The sequence below is a fragment of the Coloeus monedula genome, assembly GCF_965178545.1.
Source record: "Coloeus monedula genome assembly, chromosome: 16".
Lineage (NCBI taxonomy): Eukaryota > Metazoa > Chordata > Aves > Passeriformes > Corvidae > Coloeus > Coloeus monedula.
Genome location: NC_138796.1, coordinates 12,555,573 through 12,578,556, shown reverse-complemented (window position 1 = coordinate 12,578,556; position 22,984 = coordinate 12,555,573). Strand labels below are relative to the sequence as shown.

At 37.7% G+C, this 22,984-nt stretch overlaps 1 protein-coding gene across 15 annotated transcripts in view; it reads left to right on the top strand.

The window, feature by feature from the left end:
• Positions 1 to 22,984, top strand: part of RBFOX1 (RNA binding fox-1 homolog 1) — a gene marked incomplete at its 5' end in the record, with an annotated part of 1,111,952 nt that overhangs the window by 1,062,068 nt on the left and 26,900 nt on the right. For all 15 annotated transcript variants that reach the window (XM_082292358.1, XM_082292365.1, XM_082292372.1 and 12 more), the window contains 3 exons: positions 5,349 to 5,481; positions 13,730 to 13,769; positions 21,906 to 21,970. In XM_082292358.1, coding sequence (XP_082148484.1) covers positions 5,349 to 5,481; positions 13,730 to 13,769; positions 21,906 to 21,970 — 238 coding nt within the window. The remainder of the gene's footprint in view (positions 1 to 5,348; positions 5,482 to 13,729; positions 13,770 to 21,905; positions 21,971 to 22,984) is intronic.

Below are 22,984 nucleotides of genomic sequence, written 5' to 3'. Positions count from 1 at the left end.
TTGTTTTTAATTTATTGTGTTTCCTCAACGGGGATCTTCCTGAACCATGGGAATAATGTAAATGTGTCTCCCTGTCTTTCTAGCAGTTAAACTGTGCCGCAGTAAATTAGCGATAAACTGATTCAAACACGATGTAACATTAAAATTCTTCACCATAAAACATTTGCAAACTCTTGGTGGCAGATGACCTGCTACTCTGTGCAGAGGAGGAGAGATTAGGAGTGATGAGAGGTAGATCTGCTCATCTATTTTGATGGCACACCTTTCTTGGGGCATATGGCACCCTCATACAAATTCAAACCGCAGCACAAATGTGAAGAATAATTGCCCATTAAAGTGGCTGTATATTTTTATGTCTTTGATACAAAATCTGCCCCCTGTTGTTTTTTGCATCTGCTGCTCTTTCATCTATCCCAAAGCTTTAAAACTTTAATATGCAGTGTATAACCCTTAAGTATTTTTTGCCAGGTTATATTCCTCTGTTTGAGAACTCAAGCTTTTCATTGTTCCTTCAGTCTTTGTTTTCCCAGGCCTGTGTTGAGATATAGTGCCTACAAAGTGCACCTCCCTGTCATGTTCATTCAATGAAAAATTAGTAAAACAAATGCTCATATTACATCTTCTGGGACAAATTAACGTTTGATTAAACTTCGTCTGTGAACTCAAAGATTAAGTTTTTCTTCCTTATGCTCGTATTTGCTTTTTCTGTAAAATCATTTGTTACCTATATTTTGCTGATATACTACCATGAATCCATGGTACCATGTTAATTCCAAAGGCCTTTTTATTTGCTTAAATGTGGCAATTTGCTGGCCATATTTCATATTTGAGATCTAAACTGAAGTTCCTGACAGTGATTCCGTGTTTACAAAGTGTAAGAAGAGAAAAATTTGTAGACAATATTCATTGCAATAATTTTATTTTAAAATTTTATTTTCATTTAGGCTATAGTAGATGATTTGTAGGATTTTGGATAATTATATTGGCAAAGCCAAGGATTTCTACAGCATATTATTTATACTCTAATTTTTTTAATTTGAAAAAGTAAAATTGCAGAGTGACTGTAGGAACTGAGTTTTGTGGTTGCTGTTGTAGTCTCATTCATATTTGAATAGCTGAATGAATATAGAATGGATGGGGCCATTAGATGAAGATGTAAATTGGCTTGATGTTTGATTATATATTGTCCTTAGAAAAGTCTTTATAACCTCATGTTATCACCTCCTATCATCAATGTGCATTTGGAGAAATCTGCCTTTTCTCTGTCACAGATCAGAAGAATTCCAGTCATCAAATTATTTTGATGAATTTAAGCTACTTTTGCTTAGAAGTGGGCTCAGATGCTTCCCTGCTGAGAGTCAAACATATTTTCAACCCCATTATAATAGCATTTTCACTGACTGAGTTTCAGCAGTTTGGCACTGAGGCACTAAGGAAGGTTGACCTACAAACTGTAAGTCATTAAAACCCCTACCCCTCCTGGCTACTGTATTCATTACTTTTGGGACTGGTTAATAGCATTTAATGCTTCCTGATGGGACAGCTCTTTTCATAAAACTCTTTTTATGAAGTCCATTCTTCAGTTGTGTTCTAATGCTGCCACTTCTGCTGGTTATTTTGGGGTGAAGATATTAAAAAGCTGGTAGCAAAATAAATTCTGTGGTTATTGCATATTCCTACCTATCTGATTTCTCAGCTGGACTGAAGGAGCATAATGGGGTTTTTTCTGAACTCAAATCCAGGGCGACAAAATCTGTTGATTATTTTACCTCTTATCTTAATCTCTGACATTACTACCTGACAATAGAAATGTGTTTTCAGGTACTCTGATTTTCAGATGGACCCAAAGCAATTTTTGGGATGGATAAGATTCTGTTATGTATAAACTCAACTGTTAGACCTCACTTGATTGTAAGACCTTTCAAGGCTACTCTTAGTCCCATGTTTAGTTTCCATCATGTCTGATCCTCTTCATGACAGAACTGCCAATCACAGCTCTGCCTTCTACTAATTGCATCTTCAGGTTTTTTAGTGCTTTGTTTTACTTTAGACATTTTATGCTCTGTGACTTTATTGAGAGAACAATGCAAGGCAAGCGTAGCAAAACAATTTCATTACATCAGGCTTCTCATTCCAACTCATCCTTTGTGTTGCAGATCCTTTGAAAATGATGAAAAAAATCACTATCTTGTCTTAGCATCTCCCATGACTGAGCCTCCCATACAGGTTTTGGATTTGGTAAACTCTTATGGCCTAAGTGACTCTCCCTGCTATCTCAGTTTTCTTCCTCTTTCTCCTCTTTTGTTAAATGAAAGCCTTTTTCTCATGAAAATGTAACTCTTCTAAAAAAAATTATTTTTGACTCAATCATTGATGGGGTGCTCTGCTTTTCCAGTGACTTTTTTTGGGGAAAGCATTCACTGTCAGAGATTTAAGGTCAGTGACCCACCTTGTAATTCTTTCCAAAGTGTGACTGTGACTGTGAAGAATAAAGAGAATTTAGGAGAAATGCTCAATTGTTGCAAAATATATATTTTAATATGTCTGTATGAAAGCTGGATTGAATGGTACAATTCAAAGGAAAAAATGTTTGCCGCATTAGAAGTTCATTCTTTCACAGAGGCATATCCTCAGTGTCTCCCAACAATTCCAGTTGGTTTTAATTAGACTTATATTTATTCATTTCTTCCAGAAACCAAGAGATAGGCCCAGTCTTCCCACACGTGTGAGGGGTGTGGCCGTATGCAGGAGTTAATTGGGAATTAATTTCAACAGAACATTTTACTGCAAAAAGATTGCTTAGGACAACTGCTGTAACTATTGCCAAATGTAGGTGTTCATTACAAGGAATTAATTACGGTAACAGATCTCTGGGCAGGGCTTTCCAGGCCATGTCTTGCAAGCCCAGGATGGTATTTCATATCTTACATTGCTTGAGCTTAGGCTGTTTTGGGGTTAGCTGGATTTTCTCTACCACTTCTGTTCTTCTCGTGGAAGTCTGTTTTCTATCAATAGTTAGAAAGCTACAGATGCAAGTGAAGAAACTCTAAGGTTGTAAGACTGAATTTTTTTTTTTCTGTAATTGCTATTTAGGTCAGAGAAATCTCTCTTAATTTTGACAGTTTAAGAGTGTCCCTAAAGACTATAGTTTATCATTTGACATGTCCACCATTTCAGATACCAATTTTTCCTGGCCATTCTCTCAAGTCCATTTGCCTAAGCAAACTCTTCTCAGCACTGGTTTGTTGGGTTTGTTTCTTTTTATTTAGTTAGTTTCATTTTTGTTTTTTTAAGGCACAAATTGACTATCAATTTATTGGAGAAACTTCTAGAAATGCCTATTAGTTGGAAAGGAGTGATTTTTCTATGGCAGGCAGACTACAGCTGAACATCACTTACACAAAGATAACTGGACTGGATTAGATAAGTTCTCCATCTAGTCCAATAACTCTGTTTGGGAAGGAGCAAAAGCTGGATGCCCAAAGAAAAGTTGTAAGACTGGAGGGAGTGTGTAGGTCTCTAGTTTCTTTGAACATTATGTAAAATTATCTTTTGCATATTGCATTAATTTTTATACAAGGCTGTATACTTGGAAAGGAAAAGGACGACAGCTGAGTGGTTCCAACAGAAGGTCATAATTCTGTCACTACTGTATTTACACCAGTTCATACTCAATCTTGTTGAATATACAAAGTACTTACAGCATCCAAATTTCACATATACATTGTATATGTTGTTTTTCCTTAAGAGAGATGTTTTCCAGTACAATTCCTTTAAGAATTCTTAAATGCAGTTGCTTGCAGAGTTATCAACAGAATATCAAGTTCTGCAAGTTCATCTCTCTGATTTTGACACATTCATTTCATATTCCTTATAAAATATGGTATTTGTACTTTCTGAGACAGATCTAATTTATTTGTATTGCCATAAGATTGGTTTATGTTGTATCACAGACATGTAAATCTTAGCAGAATTACTGTGTAACCTTTTTGTCAGTGTGAGGGACCTAGCAAAGCCCCAAAGCTACAGCAGAAAGGCAGTAACAGAGAAATCACCATAATTACAGTGTTTGCCTTCACATGTTCAGCCAGCAAGGCCTAAAAGTTATGAATTTTTTCATTTTCTTTTTTTCAAGGTTCAAGGCTTCTTTAAAATTTGATGCTCAATGAAGACTGAAATAAATGCATATTTCAGATTTGAAATTTTTTATACATCAGTATTTCCATTTGCTTGCTTTTTATTACAGCTTTGCTGAGCAATATTTGTTTTATTTCTTTATTTACATATTGAAAAAAAAAAATTCAACACAGTGAAGTACATCTGATGTAAGCTGAGTGCCAACAGAGCTGGATTTGATTTTTATCTGTCTCACTGATGGATTCATTCAAGAAATACCTGTTGTAATGTTGACACGCAATATATGTACAAAGTACTGCTTAAAAAAACTGGCAGAGAAAGCAAAGTGGGAAATTTTGTTTGTTGTTTTGATGTTTTATTATTATTCGTTCAATTAAAAAGTTATCAAGAGATGTTTTACAGAACTTCTCAAGAGAGAAGTTTTACAGAACAAAAACCTCTAATACCGCATTAATGTTTGATTTCTTGATTTCAATTTTTTGATTAAAATATTTTAAGTCTCACATGGAACGGTAATTAATGTTCACAGTTCCGATGACAATACTAAAATGTCTGAGTTAATTTCTTTGTTATATATTAAGTTATTTCTATTTGGTCTGAATATTACCTGGATTCAGATGTATTCCTAAAATATGCAAGTCTTGCCTTTGAAGGAATAAAAGGTACTGTTATGTACGTGGTGCAAGCCCAAAAAAAAAGAGGAAAGAGAGGGAAAACTCTTTCCATTACTGCACAGTTAAGAGCCAGTTCATAATCAGCTCTTGAGCAAAAGCAAGGCTCTGTTCAATTGGCAAAACCAGTGGATAATTTAGATGACTTGAGGTCACCTAAGTCTCTAATGTCTCAGCCCCACTCAAAACAGGGCTGACTTTAGAAGACAGATCCAATAATGTGATGCAAATATCTCTGACATTATAAATTTGACCCTGAACTTGGACCTCAGGAGTCTCCTGGTAGCAGTGTTGGCTGAACCAGTCAACGCTCTTTTTAATAGTGTCTTCTGAGAAACTCCGATCCATATATGACACTGCCATCCAAATTCCCAGTTTGCTGCCTGCTGTTTGCATGCAGAGATTTGTGTCAAAAGATGACTTAAAAGACTTTGGCGACTCCCTCGTCCAGCTACAGGCAAGCTTTTCTATAACCACAACCCCACTGCTTGCTTCGGAGCACGGACACTGCGCGTTAACCGCTGTTGTTTCCCTCTGCAGTGCCAGGATTTCCCTACCCTGCTGCGACTGCAGCTGCTGCGTACAGAGGTGCCCACCTACGAGGCCGAGGTCGCACAGTGTACAACACGTTCCGTGCAGCAGCTCCCCCTCCTCCCATTCCAGCCTACGGCGGGTAAGGAGCTCGGCTTCCCTCACCTCTGGCTCAGCATGGATCCCGGGAGCCTGGGCACTGTTCCCGGCCCTGCTGCATGCGGGTCGTGCCTGCCCGGCACCGGCGCCTCGCACAGCGGCTTGAAAAATGACTGTAATTTGTACTGCCATGCTTGGTGGCCTTAAGCATTTCAGATGTCACATATTGTTATGTAAATGCTCCTGCAAACGGAGCGCTCTGGAACAGAGAGATTGTTTCGGCTAAAGGTATATTTCTGATGATTGCAAACATCTGGTTATTAAGGAGGTTGGATCGAGTTAACTTCTTTTTCTTCAAATCGCCTGCTGAAAGTTCTCTGCACCCAAAAGCTTAGTGCTGTATTTATATATATATATATATATATATATATATATTTTTTTTTTTTTTTTTAAATTGCAGTTTGCTTAGTTTTTGTAGTTGCCATTTTTGCCATGATAGAAATCTTGGGTGCTTCTCTTAGGACCATGGGTTTTGTTTACTTAAATAATGCCTTAAGATTTCACTGTCGGTGACCTGCATTTACTAAAACCAAGTAGTAAGGAACCAACTAAGGAACCAAGAAGAGGAGTTTATAGTATTAATTTCTAGAGACTCTATAATCTTCTTTATTTCAGAAGATTATTTGGGTTTTATGTATATTTTTAGGGGAAAGGAAGAAGAAACAAACTCTCCTGAAGCACTGCAAAGGCTGTCACAGAAAGGCTTTGTATGCTGCATGTCACACTTAGAACCCCTAATAACACTGGCAAAAGATTTTCAGCTATTAAGAAATTGGAAAATCTGGAAAATCAAAAAATTAGCAGATCTCAGGCCAGAGTAATATTTTGTCATAAAAACTTGAAGTTGTTTAGCTGCTGGATCTTTCTGGAAAGGCATCAGGAAGGGTTGGCACAGGCAGTGAGAGAAGGTGGAAGGTGATCGATCTCTCTCTCTCTCTCTCTCTCCACCCCCCCCCCCCCCCTTATCTCTCCCTGCCCTCACTAAAATCCCATTCAGCAGCTCCTTGGCTCCCTTTGGGCTGAGTTTTCAAGGATATATAAGAAAGTCACATTGACCATTCCTCATGTTGGGGAGTTATCATCTCAAAGAAATAAAGTGTTCTAAAAACTAGTATAAAAATGATGCCACAGAACCGGGTTATTTTGTAAAAGTGTATTCTGTGATTTCATTTGAGTGTTTTGTGTAGTTTATTAAGCAAAACAGTATTGCTACTACTGGAGGAACAGACTCTTTTCTGAAGTTTGCCTGAGTAACCTTTGGGCAAGAATGGTGTCCCACCAAAGTTATCCTATAGTTGCCATACTCTCAGTTACAGTCAGTCCAGGCATGTGTACATGGTGATGAAGGAAGCAAGCTTAGAATTCCCTGCATTCAGATTTCAATCAGAATTCCTCAGCTACCAAATGGATACTGCATCTAAAGAAAGCAGACTCTCCATCTCTACCTTGTTTAAAAATAAATTACTCAATTTGAACATAGAGTGCAATATGTAGTGAGATAACAAGGTGGGCCACTCAGTTTCATGATGTCATTAACATCACACCTTAGTTAAATACAAAGTCATAAAGGCATATAAGAAAATAATTACCACCTGTGTGTGACAGTTTTTGGATTGGACAATATTTTTTGGTTAGTATTTGCAAAATGGGTAAATCGTTCCTTACTCATAAGTAACTTAAATTTGCCTTAATTTTAGAGGCTACACGTGGGTGCTCTGTGTATACATGTGTGGTACACACATTATTATAATTAGTTCAGTGACTCAGTAGAAAGAATTACATTTCCAAGCGTAGCACTTATATATCCTCATGTAATGGTACTGCTGATTGTCGGCATCTTCAGCAGTAAGTTAGATGTGTAAGCACAGAGAACTCCTGCTGTAAGTCAGTACAGAAGTCTTGCAGTCAGGCCCAGCAGTGCTCCAACTTGAACTGGTTTCCAAGAGGTCAGCTCAGCACTCTCACACTCCTCTGCAGGGTGGTTTGACTGGTTGGCTGAAGCTCATTCCCTTCATGCTCGTGCCAAATCTGGCTTCAGAGGGAGCCGTGCATTGCACCGGTCACAGGTCCCATCACCTCATTGCTCTGATGGCTTCCAGCTGTCTGAGAGGAGCCCTTGCTAATCTAGGGCTCACCTTGCCAGAAAACATCATTTGAAACTGCAAAAGTTTGCAATGACTAAGCCCAGTCTTAATTCATGTAGGTCTTAGTTCAGATATTTAATTTTCTCTATCCACCTGTGCTTTACAGGAAGGCCCTGCTTTCTGAATTGCCCACTTTAGTAATTCATGGATCAGTATGGACATTATACATATCTCTGTTGCACTGATCCACAGCTGGGGTAATAAAGCTTTATTCTGCCATAATTTCTTTGGCCTGGCATATTAGATCTCATGTTGGTATCTTCACTGATACAAGAGTGTAACGTGGAATTTCTGTGTGATACTTTGTTCTCTGCTCAGCTATTCTGTCCTGTGACCCATCAAAGAAGCAGTAAGGAATTTCCATCAGAAAAAAAATCCTTAATCAATGAAAATAAATTGAGAATGTGGTTTTCAGTCACAACGTGAATAGAAGTCAAGGGAAATTACTGAGATAATAAAGAGATCACGGAGAATCAATCAGCTTAGAGAAGGAAGCAAACAACTTGGAATATCATTTGTTGATAAGAAAAATGGAATAAGTTTTCAATGCTCTTTTGCAATTAATTTAGTAGCAATTTCTTATTTTTCACTCAAGGAAGGAGCCCAGCCTTGCAGTCAAGTAAACAGTTTCTTACTGAAGTATTTTCAGTCATTAAAAAAAAAAAAAGACAATTCTTTTCCCTAATGACAGATATAATTTTAATAATAAATTTGCATTAAATTCCATCACTGTTTAGTTAGAAAAATATTTCTTTTCAAGAAAGAACCTATGTGTAGTTGCAAAATATAAAGCTGGAGATTGCAATTACCTTTGTTTATTTTCTTTTATTTCATTAACCTCAGATCTTGATCTAACCTCTAGGTCTTGTGGTCATAAGGCAGGATGAGTTATGGTGGTTCCTATTAAAAGGTGCCTTCTGCTGTGCCTCCCACTTACTGGGGAGCAGCAGGCAGGTTTGCTAGGTCTGACAGAAATTGTTGGGTATAACCATATTTAAGGCCATTATTTTCTTATAAATAAAAGAACAGCACATGTGCTTTAAAATGTGTCATTTGAAAATGGAATTACTGTTCATGAGACACATGGCACTACCCCAATAATTAATGGATCCTTTACTTCTGAGTGAGACATTTCACTAATTCCTTGAGATGTCATCTTGTTTATTAGCTCATGGAAAGTACTTCACTTTTAGCATCTGTGGCATCATCTCTAATGCCTTGAAATATGAGAATGTGCAGCTTACTTATAACTATGTGTAAGTAATGTATGTACCATAAAACCTCACTGACACTGAAATGAGGAGTAAAGCTTGGTTTGTGTGAGAATACTGAATGCTGAAATTTAGAGTTTGGAGGTCTACACTGCATGGAGAGCTTAAACTCAAATGATGCAGCAGGAGAGGGAAACAAAAGATCTGTAATCTGTTGTCAAGAAAACCCAGTGTCACAGTATATCTGGTAGTAGAGCAGTAGTAGGTAGCAGGAGTAGTGAAACTAATGAGAAGCCTTTCTGTTTCAGCATCCTTTGCCTTAAATTCTTCACACGTTTAGTGTGTGATGACTTCGTCTTCACATTTCCTGTCTGCTCCTTTCAGTTCTGATGAAGCTAACAGAGAATTACCTTTCAGTCTGTATCTCCTCCTCTGCTGTCTTTCCTGGGAAAGCAGGGGAGAGCAAGATGCTTTTTTCTGTTTGAAAAGAACGGTTAAAAAAAACCCCAAACCCAACCCTAAATAGAATTGAGAATTTGTGGGGAGTGTGAAGGAGAAGTAACAGAGACTATTCAGAAACTTGTTCCCCTTGTTAAAATAAACATTCTCAAGTGCTACTTGCTAACTGATTCAAAATGAAAATACAGCTTTATTTTCCAACCCTTATTCTGAATTCTAAATTTAAGAAGATTAGTATGAGCTACTATATCTCCTCTGGTTGTTATGGGTTTTTCCCACTATATTTCCTTGGGCTCACGTAAACTTCCTCTTACTTAGGACTCTGTGTATGTGCATTTGTTGGAACAAAAAGTGTTTTTTGCCAGCACATATTGATTCATGTCTGCCAGCTTTGTTCTCTGCAGCAATGCCCTCAGTCAGTTTCCCAAAGCAGATAATTTAACTTGTCCATGGCAGAAAATGCTGAAACTGGAAAGGCAAGAAACTTGCATTAGAGAACATTTTAGAAAGTTGAAGCTGCCTCTTACAAGAGTTTCAATTCTATGTTTACAACACTTAAAACTGTGTTGTTAGAGTGTTGAAAGGTGTTGCTTTAATTCTGCCTTTGGTTTAAACAAGGCTGTAGTTGCATCTCTTCTCTCATTTGTCTCATGAAGGCCTTAGATTGAAGGGTTCGTGTAAAAGGTGATTTCCAGACCAAGAGCTGGACAGTGTAGGACAGTGAGGGTGACCCTCCCAGCAATCAGAAAACAGAGAACTCTTGTTCCTTGGCTGCTTTCTTGTAGTTGTTCTTGAGAGGTGATGGTGAACTGTGACGGTTCCTGTGCCAAGGAAGCACATCAGGGGTGTGATGCCCATTTGTTCCCCTGGATCCATCGCTCTGGATGGGCTTTAGGTTGGGTGCATTGCCCTGTGCAGGATGTGTGTGGCTGAGGGCCATGGACCCTCAGCTGCTGGGAAGTTACTCAGCTAAGGTTTGTTCAATCAAGAGACTGTCTTTTTATGTCATTGATAGATTATTCAACTCAATCCTTTTGAAAGATGAGGACAGAAAAATGATAATGAAGACAAATGTAGCTCTCCCAGGATATTGTAAAGGTGGAATCTAAACTAGTAAAGAGTTCACGTTAATATAGTTACAAAAAGTGATTATAGGACACAGAGACTTAAATAAAGGAGCTAAACCCATGAAAGTCAGATGAATAATACTTCCCTCCTATTCAGGGAAAAATAATTTCAGGAAATGATTGCCATATATGATATTATTTAGATGCACATTTTCTTATTAAAACAAGATTTCTCACTTCTCTGAGTTTTCCTTAGCACAATAAGATAATAAAATACATCTGAATAAATCCCCCAAATTTGTTGTTCTTTTAATGCCTCCAGGAAGTGCATTAACATATCCATTCCTTGGGTGAAGTAATTCAGATTTCAGTGATGTGGCTATTTGAAAACACTGTGTTGTTTTACAAGGAGCACAAGATTTACCTCTCTGCCAAAATAATTTTTTAAATATAAAGTGTAAAAGGAGCTGTTGTAAGATGGGTCCCTGTGTGATGCCTTCAGTCTCTTCCCATGCTCAAGACATTTTTTTTCTGCCTAGAGCTTCAGAGAGAAAAGGGGGATATAAGCCAAGCAAATTAAACCAAATTAACCAAAAAAAATCCTTGGAAACTTACACACTAAAGGAAGGAAAAGCAAAACATAGTTCTTGGTGGTTTACACTTTGTCCTTCTCCTGAAGGGTGCTGTTAGAATATACATTTGACTCCCCTGGTAAGATTTGGTCAGGAATCAATGAATGACAAGGACACTGCATAGAGGAAATATTCTCTGAAAAACCTATGGAAGTGTGAAGAATTACTTTTCCTCAAAGTTCAGGAGAAGCAGAAGGGTTTTTATTTATTATCACTGTCATAATACAAGATCATGGGGAGGAAATAAGATAAAATCAGCTGATATTTTTTTGTAGTGCAGGTCCTGCTTGGGACTGTTGTACTCATTTGCCTGATTGTCACTTCATCTTAATATTGGCCATGTTTAATGATGGAGTTATGCATATATGTCTCATTTTAGTGATGGGCACATTTTTCAGCATAGTGTTTATGAAGTGGTTTCATTTAGAACTCAAAATAAGTTTCTGTCTGTACATGACTGGAAGGAAGACTGAGGTGGATGAATGAACCTGTCCAAGATTACAACCAGCTGCACCTAGGAATGAAAAATTTATCAGTCCCTATTCATCTTTGCTGTATATCCACAGATCACCAAGAGGAGGAAGAAAAAAGTTTCCCTTTCTACACACGCTCTCTCAAAAACATTATTTTCTGAATAGCAATATTTAGTAGCAATTCAGAGTAGGATGTTTGAATGTACAGTGATGGGTTAACCTCGGCTGGCTGCCAGACCCTGACCCAGCTGTTCTCTCCTTCCCCCTCCTCAAGAGTGCAGGGGAAGAAAGGAGGCTGGAAAATCTCCTGGGTTCAGATAAAGACAGGGACATTTCTTGCCAACTGCCATCATGGGCAAAACAGACTTGACTTGAAAAATGAATTTGATTTATTTCCTACTGAAATGCAGTTAGATGGTTATAAACAGAGGTAGAACCTAAACCACCTTCCCCCAACTCCTCCCCCATCTCCAGCAGGAGTGGCACAGGGATATGAGGACCCGAGGGTTGTGGCTGTGGGGCCTTCATCTCCAGTAAACTCAGCATCCTTTTTATGTCATCTCATCCAAGTCCTTCCATGCTGTTCATGATTGTGTGCTCCTTCCTCACAGTCGTGTGGAATGCTTTATTTCTTACGTGCAAACAGGTAAAGAAAAACATGGAATGTTTTAAAATAATCAGAGCATCCAAACCAAAACCAAAACCAAAATGAAGGTACACTGCAGTGTAAATAACAGGCTCTCTGCAAGCTGCCAGTGTAGACCAGGTTTTGCGTATTTTGCTCTGCAGACATAGTAAATTGGAAAAAATGTGGCTAAAGGTCTGACCTTACTGAAACAAATGGCAGACACTCCACTTTAAGTGGAGCTGAGTTTTCACCCATTATTGTTCCATAGCAAACTTTTATCATCAGTGTGGTTTTATCCATGTTGCTGTGTGCACGTATGCATATTTGATTTTCTCAAGTGATTCTGACTTGACACATACCAGCTCAGCCCTGTGGGGTTTGGTCATTGACCTTAATAGATCACTTATATTTCTGACATGAAAATTCTTGTTGGAATTGCAAAATGGTTTAGGCTAGAAACTTGGTAATAACTATTATTCCTAGATAAAAGTATTCCGAAATTGAGAATATTGGTGCAAAAAAACCCTATTGTGTGCTCTCATATTTAGCTCTTGAAACAGCTTGGGTTGATTCCAGTATTAGAAATACAAATCTTAAGTTGCAGAATTGCCAAATGGATGTAAAATTGCAGGAATGACCTAATGGGTGTAATTGGTAGGCCACTGTTGTGCAGTTCCAGTTTTATTTAGTGTAATCATTTAAGCTGTCTTTGTCATAGTGTGTCATTTATCTTGAAGGGTTTAGAATCTTTCACTGTTTGCACTGATGATTGATCTTAGCTGAAATGAGACCAGCTCTGGGTGAACTGGTAGCAGCAACGTTACCACATTTTTTTGAGAGGAGTAATAGTAATGTATCCAACCAACCAAAACAGGGGAGCTCAGAACCACTGGCATGTTTGCCAAAGCTGTAAAATGCTCAAGTAGGCAAAGTTAATATTTTTTTTCATAAGAATAGCACCATGAAATTCTCAACAGATCTGCTGTCACTACTGGAAATGTGCATCGAGCCAACAATGCAGTACCTATGGATTCTCTCACCTCTGTGTACATTGAATATTGAGATTTGACCTAGTGGGTAGAACAACACCAGCATAATTATTTCACCCACTCCTCTCACCAGTTTAATTTAGGCAGTGTTTTGTTTGCCATCTAGGTAATGAGAAGTAACCCTTTATTTCAGAGGGTCAGCATAATTGTAGGACAAGAAAGTAGTACTTCAAGAGTCAGCTTTTTGCTAAGGTATTGAAACTGGATGTAGGATTGGCCCACTGAAAATTTTTATAGGAAAGAAAAAAACGCTATCAATTTGTGGTTTCTTAAAACTAAAAACAGGGGCAGAAAAATGCCCCCAAACTTTATCAAAAGTCTTTTCCAATCCTGCCATGCTTTGCCTTCCGTTGACTAAGCATTTGGCATACTTGATAAGATGATGTATTTGGTACAGGTTCACTTCTGATAATTATTACCAACCTCCTTAACCAATGTGAAGAGTGCCTTCCTTCCCCCTCCCCTCTGTTCTTGTGAGAGACTAACCTCAGCTGTGCAGGGGTTGGTGGCATTTGCATGTGGAAATGCACTAATATGGATGTTTTTCTTTGTGTGTGCATCCTTGCAGTGTTGTATACCAGGATGGATTTTATGGTGCAGACATTTATGTAAGTATTCATTGATGTGCATGCTGTCCTTGTACATTACCAGAGTCATTCTTTTTACAAGTTTGCTGCCTAGCTTGACTCTGTTTTGTCTATTTACCATCCCTTGCCTGTCAGAAAGAATTGAGAAGAATATCTCTCACATTGGAAGACCTTTCTGTTCATTACATCTATCATTGTTCAGTGGAGCTGAATTAACTCTTCAATCAAATGCTGAATGAATGCAAAAAGATGTGAAAAATGTGTGTGCGTGTGTGGAGGGGCGTCTCCCTTCATAATTGAAGTTCAAAGAAAATATAAAGCAAAGCAGAAACATTCTTTTGCAAATCCCCACAAGCTCTTTTTTAAAAAAATCAAGGCAAGCTGAATATTGTGAATACTTGAAGTATGAAAGTACTTCATGGAGAGATACAGGTTTCCCAAATCCAGACAACACTGGGTATATATAGGTGTCATGGTGATAGTAGAGCTTAATGGCTTAGTAAGTTTAAGATATGGCAATTTATTGTCTGCAATCTGAGTAGACTTCCAAAAATTGCACTTCTAATACAAGTGGATAATTTATTAGGAAAGATTCATAGTCCTGGATCCATCGTACCTAATTGTTCACCAATTTAATTTTAAATAATGCTTTTACAAGTTTTTGCTTTTTTTTTTTTTCATGCTTCATACATTATTTTTTCTTGCCAACTTTTTATCTTGAGTGTACAAAAGGAGGCTTCATATGTCTGAGTATGCAACAGGTTTCAGGGGGTTGAGGCTAAATTTCACTCTTCTAAAATAATTAAGTATTATACCTTATGTGTAGATGTAAAAATATTTTGCTGGTAGTAAGCAATATTTTACTTTTGTTATTATTTTAATAAGGCAATCTGGTCCTAAGTTACATCTTTGTTTCACCAGACAGCTTTCTGTAACCTACTTGTACAGTCTCAGTTGAGATAAAATGAGACAGAGGAGTTGAAATTTGTAGGAATATTAAAAATTAAATAGGCAATGCTAGGAAACATCCCTTGTGATCATTATCAGGAATCATCTAGAACTATTCCCAAGGGAACAGATTTTTGTTAGTAAGTTTTATGTAAAGAAGGAAAATAATTTGAATTTATGGATGAAGCAGGTTTTGTTTTTCTGATGGAGATGGAAACGCCAATCCTTATCTGAAAATTCATTTGTGCAGCTTAAAAACATATTTAAAATAAATTAGCGAGGGTAAAGTCCTCTCCCTGTGCACTCAGTGCTGTTGTCAGTAAGGTATTGTTTACAACACAAGAATCACCCACTGGCCAAAGGTTTGCTCAAGCCAAGTAAGTGGCTCTAATCTCACCCAAACCTGTTGCTGCACAATTTTTGAGCTGCATGGGACACATATTACAGTGTGGAATTTCTTCAAGTGTGGCTTCCAATTTTCATGTTTCTTCAAGCTGTCCAAAGAGTTTGACTACCATTTTGCTCGGTTTACCAACCCAGAAATCTGCAGGGCAAGAAGACATCTTTCTCAGGAGGGCTCAGTGGGAGAGAATAGGTGGGAACTACATGTTACTGGAGGAGTTTGTAGGTTTGGAACCCACTGCTGCTGAAAGCCAGGAACGTCTCTTTAGTGACTGACAATATTATTTTTAAGCGGCCTCACACCCTCTCACAGACCTTAACATTTTGTTTCCAAATGGAGGGTGATTTAAATGAGAAAGATACTGAATAAATTCCTAATCCTATAGCATCAGTTTTGTTGTCTGCAATAGTTGTGTGCATCAGGAAATGGAATAACTACACTGCTTTTCACCAGTTGCAGCTTTGTATTTCTGATTGCATATCTTAGTTCTCTTAATGCAACAGAATGTTTATAGCAGATGACAATTAAAACACTCTTCTGGAAATTTAATTTCTTTATAATATACAAATCTTTTTATTTTATAAATAATTTTTCTTCACATTTGTGCCTTCTTTCATATAAAGCATTTGCAGGAGAGGGAGTGAGAGATAGAAAGAACTGGCATAAATCAAGTGAAACCTTAAAATTCACAGTGTATTAGTTCTTAGTGTAGCAGTTTTCAGCAGACCGAGTTATTTATTAAATCCCAATTGTTTATGACATAGTTCTACTTGACTTTTCATTTTAAGTGCAAAGCTGAAGCTCTGTGAAATGACAAATGCTCTGTGAAAAAAAAGGAGAAAAAACATTTAAACGATGTAGGGTTTAATAGTAGATTGGAGAGAAAGAAGCCTTAGAAATACCACAGAAAGCAAAACAAGAGGCACACAGTAGTGAAAAGTCAGATCAAAAATATTCATTAATGGGTGTATCAGAGTGGGTTTCATCCTTCTCTGATTGCATTGAGAAAGAATAGAAACATGGACTGTGCTATTCTTTGCACAACTTGGGATCAACAGAGCCTTTGGTGAGAGAAACCATAGATTTAGGGGAAAGGAGGGAGGGGAGATACAGAAAGATACTGGCTGGGTAAAAACTGCAGGGTGAACCAAGAACAGCAAATATCCAGAGCTGCTCAATACTAACCAGTGGAATAGAAGAGATTACATATATAAAAATGGGTGGAAAGTACAGTCTAAAGTGAAAAATCAACAGCCATGATTCTAGATGTAATATAATATATTCTATATTTCGTATAATTCCATATGGAATGTAATAATCCTTCTGAAATAGCTGAGCTATTGAATTCCCTTTAAAATGTGCCTTTGAGTAGGAAAAATAAAGGAGATTATTAGGAAGTAAAGAAGACCTTTTAAAATTAAGTATTGATTCACTAAGAGAAAAAGTCATTAAAAGAGAATTAAAGTTGCCTGCCAGCAAATATAGAAGTTCTTAGATGAAGATTGACACCTGTGAAAATAAGAAAATACATTCCACAAAATGAAGCAAAAAATAGTAACAGTCTCAGAAATATGCAGTTAGAATAATAGCTCTACACTTTTGCTCTGCTTTATCTTAAATCTGTTCCCTTTTTTTCATTGCCATTGTCATAAAGAATGTTTTCAGAATGTGTCAGTCATCAACCCACACCTAAAATGTGGCTCGGAAGGCTCGGAAACACAAGAACCTTCCACACCCTGTCACCACCAGCTTCAGAAGAACCTGGGTAATGGTTTAACCATGGCCATTAGTCCCTGCTGCTCACAGCAAGGTTTTCCAAACTTCCCAGGATTCTGGACCTGGGATACTGCAGCTGGAGAGAATCCATGGTAAAATAGACATGTATAGGTTTAAAACTTTGGTTCTGCTTGCTTTTTTTTTTTCTTTTTTTAATATATTTTTTTTCTTTTTTCTTTTTCTTTTTTTTATGCTGCTGGGCAAGAGTAAGGCAGATTTTTGTGGTCAGGGGTATGGAATGAGCCTATTTCCTAATAGCTATTGCCATCACCTTTAGCTCAAAGCCAGGATGGAATTGGGGATGGAGGATATATTTGTTTCCCAAGGGAAAAGCCAAGGTAATTACCTAAGCAACATTCCCCTGAGGTAGAAGTCCCTCAAAGCCATCAGGTCCCCTAAAAGGCATTACTGTTCTGATGTGAAAAGCAAGGATATGCAGATAGCACTGAAGCTTTTGTTTCAGGAACCAAGGATTTTTTGTGTTTTAGCTAAATGGAAGGGTGTGCCATTTCCTGTGACTCACAGAAACAGAGCAAGTGGAGAAATGACTTTGCCAAGGGCAAAAGGGTCCCCAGGGAGCAGTGGGTTGTTCTTTCCACGGCTCTGTGTGCTGGAACACTCCATGATACCCTTTAAAAAGTTTGGATAGGTAGGGATGAAATGTCTTTTCATCTCATCTTTATTTGTGATACAAACAGTACCTTCAAAAAGGTACCAGACCAGTCCTGGTGATTGTATTTGGCTGGAATTAATGCAGGTGGTGCCTGGATGTTTTACCAAGAGTTTCTCTGAGGCAGGAGCTACCTCTGGGAACACGATACAGAAATGCCCCAAAGGTTGCACACAGGCCTGTTCTAGCATTTGAGCCTGCACAAATTAGGGGTGGATTGATTCTTTTTAATTCTCTCAGTCCAAGTTTTACTCGGTGGGCAGAACAAATGCTGTTTAAATCTCAACAGCATGTGAGTGGAGGAAAAGGAATGGACAACTTCTATATTCTGCAGCTCTGGGTGTAATTCTTGTAATTTTTAATACCATTCTTCTATTTGTATTTAATAAGACAGGTCTAATTCTCAATACTAGAGAAGGTTTGGAACCTTGATTAATTTATGTTCACAAAATACTCTGAGATCCTTGAGTGAAAGGAAGTATAGGAGGTATAAATTGAGGAAAATTAACTCTCAACATTCATATGAGATATTAAATATGTAGCTAATAGAAAAAAAATAACAAAAAATACTCATCATTTAGAGTCACTTTGTGTGTCAGTACATCTGAGATCACGAGAAAAACATAATTTGGCTGTTTTATGAGGAGGTGCCCACATGTGTACATGGTTTTGTGATCTCTAGATTCTGTCTGGGTAAGTTTTTTGTGAAAGTTAGCCTTACTGTAGATATACACACTTTATTTAAAAATTCAGTTATATTTAATTTTCTGTTCATTTCCATTTTATCATCTTGTTCAAAATGTGTGTGATTTTGTTCTAAAATTAAGATTTCTCTACAAGAATCAGCAACTAATTTCTGACAGACCCCAGTACTCTTTTTCTGTTTGCCTGAGCCAGAGATGTATAAAACATTGAGAGGAAAATTCTAATGAATTTCTCTGGGGAATTTGCCTAAATTCCTTCCTTACATCTTTCTTTCCATCCTTCCTTCCTCATTCAAATCATTCCATTTCTGTTTCTTTATAGAGCAGTGTTGCAGGAGCCTGTGTATGGCAATAAGTTACCACAGGTATGACACCCACTGATGGAAAAACATCACCATGCCGAATGTAGACTCATGTAAAATCATACTGATACTCGAATAATTATGTGAGAAAATGGATTCTGCGTGTACAAATGGCAAAAACAGCCCACCAGTTGCATTTTATTTTCCAGATTCAGTTGCAAAGTCTCAGAGTGATACTATTGTTAGTTTTTAAAACTAAAGCTGCTGTAACACTGTCTGATCATTGTTCTGGAAGTAGCAAATATGGGAGCACAGATAAGGCAGTAGCATTTTTTCCTTATAGTATCTGAATTTATTATTTTCAAAAAAATATGCAAAGCATCAAAGTCAGGTACTTTCTGCCTGAATATAAATATAAGGGAAAAAAAGAATTCCTAAAACATTTCTAATATATAGGAACTGAATATTGTTATTTTTATGTAATTATTACATAATTTTGTTCTAAGTATTTTATTTTGCAATATAGTCTAAAGCATGAGGATAAACATATAATGTTACTCAAGAGATGTATATGTAGTGAAGATTACTGGTGTATTCTTAATCTAAAATACTAGCCAAATTCAAAATCAGACAAAAATTGTCAAGTAGCTGTTGTCACAGAAGTTCAGTTCAGGGGTTTGAAGCAGATCCCCACCTCAATTCCCAATGTAAAGTGTACCTCCAAGTATTTTCTTCCGGCAGAAGAAAATCAAAAATCACCTGAAGTAATTGAAGTAAAACAATGAGAAAACTTAGTACAACACCAAAACTGCAGAATACAAACCCCATAAAAATAATTTGCTTAAGCATATATTAACATGTAATTTATGATAGTTTATTTTAAAATGATGAATTCATGACATGGGATGGTAGGGAATTAGGTTTTCCCTGATAACCAAACACATCCTGCTTTTTTAGTTCTCCAGCAATTTCAGGTAAATTCAATGCCATCAATCTGTTTTTATTTGTATTGCTTTATACTCATTCTTGCCAGGGCTCTCATAAATGTCAGACTGATTGCTGAATCCAAAACATCTTAATAAAGCTCAGAGTCAAGCTTCCCTGTTCAGCAGAAATTCTTTGAAAGCAAATCAAAATGTAAGCATAAAAGGAATGTAGCTCTTATGTTTAGGGAGCAAGAAAGGGTCTCTCCTCACACACTGACCAATTTTTGGTGACAGTAAAATAAAGGATAGAAAACCAGTCCTCACAGAGCCCACCAGATTTCAGATCTGCTGCTGTGGGAACAGCCTGTCTCCTTTTTCTCCCATTCAGAACTGCTTGTGGTGGCCTGTTCTCCATCCCATACCATGGTGGGAGCTGTTACATGCAGAGCTGGATTGACTTGGAGTGGCTCTCACTTTTAAGTCAGGGGTTTTAGGAGTGAACATCAGGACAAGCAAAGGAGTTGGACACCCTGGTGAACAGAGCCGTGTCAAACTGCAGATCTGCCACACATTGCCAGGACTGGATCACGAAAACAAGTTCAGTATCAGGGGGAAAAAAAGAAAAAAAAGGGAAATAAAGGTGTCCTATTTAGCCCTCAAAAACCAGGAGGGGAGAACAGATAAATTAGTATCATCTCTCCCCTCTCTTCCATTGACACAGGCCAGCCCGAGTGTGCAGTTTGAATTTATCTCCTCTCAGCCTCGCTGGCTATTGGCTTAGTTTGTACCTGGTGACATTATTTGGTATCTGAAGGCCTGAATGTACATATCTGCAGCAATGTGTGCCTGTTCTGCATTTCTGACAGTGATAGCTTTCTGCTGGTTTATAAAAACCAAAGGGTCTGAAATGAGAAGGTGCTTTGTCTCACTGCCTCTGTGTGCGCAGAGGAGCAGAGGAGAGGGCACGAGGGGCATTAGGAGATGCTTATTCCTGCCTGATCCCAGGGCTTGTGTGACACAATTGCTGCTGGCAGGGAGCTGGCCAGGAGCAGGAAGGGACATGTCCTGTTCTCTGTGTGAGCACTTGAAAAAAAATCAGAAAGAATGTTCTTCAAATAAGCTGACAATTCAAAGCCTGGAGTTTCTAATGAGCTGTCAGTGTATGTAAAACTTGTGTTTATTCTTAGGGTGATGTGGCAATTGTCAGCTGAACGATTGATTTCCAAACCCAACCTGCTTCAAATCTTCAAACCCACAAAGGTTTACATGTGGTAGGGATGAAAGCCATTCTGCCAAGCAAAGTGGTAGAAGGGGAAATAGCTTGTGAAAGTAGTTCAGATTGCTTTTCTGAAAAGAGCGAATTTCTATTTGCAAAATCAAAATAGAAAACCCACAAAAGTTACTGCAGTAAAAATGTTCTACTGTTACAGTAAAGGCTGACACATTGTGGCCTATTCTTCCTGCTTCAGCACAATATCTTGGGTGAATGCAGCCTTCCAAAAAAAAAAAAAAAAAAATCAATCCATTAAAGCGAACACTTCAGCAAAAGAGTGAATTTTATTCAAAGCTGAGTGAGCTGATACCATCTTATTCAGCTCTTTGTTAGGGAGGGGGTAGGTGGGGAAGGCACCACAGCAGCCCTCTGTCCCAGAGGGTGCTGGGGGGGGAGAATTCTAATTGGGACGTAAATCGTGTTTGTGTTATCAGCGGGCCTGGGCTGGGGTTGTTAATTGGCATGCTGAAATCATTTGGAAATGGTTGATATAACACCGTGGTCCATTGAACAGGAAGCTCTGCTGTTTTCACAGTTTGATAATCAATGCATCACTGCACTCAATTCCTTTCCAATGTGTGTTTGTTTGTCCTGTTTGCTTAATTGAACAGCTGGAATTACTGTTACATACAACTGAATGTTAATTCATGGAAGAAGAGAATTTTGCTTCTTCATTATAATTTTATGTATAAAGTGGAAACCTATGTAACATTAAGTGTTAATTGAGTGCACAAATTCATAGGTTTAATCAACCAGGGATGATAAATCATATTTTGTACAAAAAAAAGAATTGATTATTAGCTGAGTTTGTCTTTTAAGTTCAGCATTGCTTTGTGAATATGCATACACTTTGTTCATAAGAACAATTGCTGCTTGAAAACTTGGAGAAGAATACAGTATTGTCTTGTAAAAAAAGCTTACACTGATCAATATAGTTCACTGCTTTCTCCTGATCTCTGGGACAAATCTTAGAATGTTTGTGGTGCTAGATTTTGCTTAACAATTCACCGAAATATTTCCTTAACATTCCACTGCAGTATTTCCTATGCATTTAACTGAACTGCAGCATGACTGTACTCTTTCAGTTGTCAAATGTTGCAAAATGTGATTTAAAGTGCCACAGCAATGCAGTTAGAGCGTGAGTTTGTGTTTCAGGGTGGTTATGCTGCCTACCGGTATGCCCAGCCTGCCACTGCCACTGCAGCTGCCTACAGTGACAGGTAAGACCTCTTTTCCTGCTCAGAAATATTTGACCAGTGGAAGTTGAAGATGATTCTATAAATTTGCCTTGTTGAAGTCTCATAACTGTCTTGTTGCTCTGCAGATAATTGTGATCTCTAAAGCAGGCTGTTTTATGATAATCCATGAATAGCCATAAATTGAGAGACTTTAGGCCTTAATTGAGAATCAGGCATGAGATGTGCACATTCCCAAGCTGTAGATCATTCAGTTAACGTCTGTGACCCTTGTACAATGTAGATAAATAAATGTACAGATTCATGATGGTCTGCTACTAAGGATCATTATTTGTCTTAGGAGTATTATTTCAGCTGATTTAGAACCTTGAACGTATTGAGTGCCCTCAATTCTCATTGACATTGTTTTAGTCAGTGGAAATTGAGAAGGAACTGTGTCTAAGCCTGAAATATCCAATGCAAACCAGTATTTTTTTCCATTTGCTTTCTTCCCAGGCATTTGATTTTTTTCAGTACTTGAAAAAAAAAAAGTTATTTTTCTTTTGCTCTGTATTTTTATCCTCAAAATGTAAACCACATTTGTTGGAAACAATATCAGGAACGGAAGATTATTAAATTCAGCACACATCCAAAGACTTAACTTTTATCAACTAAGAGCGATGTCACATATATTAATGTGTCTTCCTGCAAGATGACCATTGGAACCCCTTGGAAGTCAATGTCTAAATTGCTGTTGACTTCAGTAGGAACAGGATTTTATCAAATTGCATAAAATTAAGTCTTTGCAGTGTGTGGGCATGATTTTGTAATGAGAAGGAGGATTATCCTACGTTTCCTTCATAAACTGTACCCTTAAAATCTATTCTGTCTTTAATGTTCTTCAAGTCCTTGAGGAGTTTTCCCTTGTAAAGGGAGGGTGTACATGGTGACAGAGACACACATATAATTTGCTGCATGATGGCAGTGAGAAGTAAGGTCACGCTTCTCAATACCTGATACAAGAAAATTTTCCCTTGGAATCATGGAAATGATTTCTTA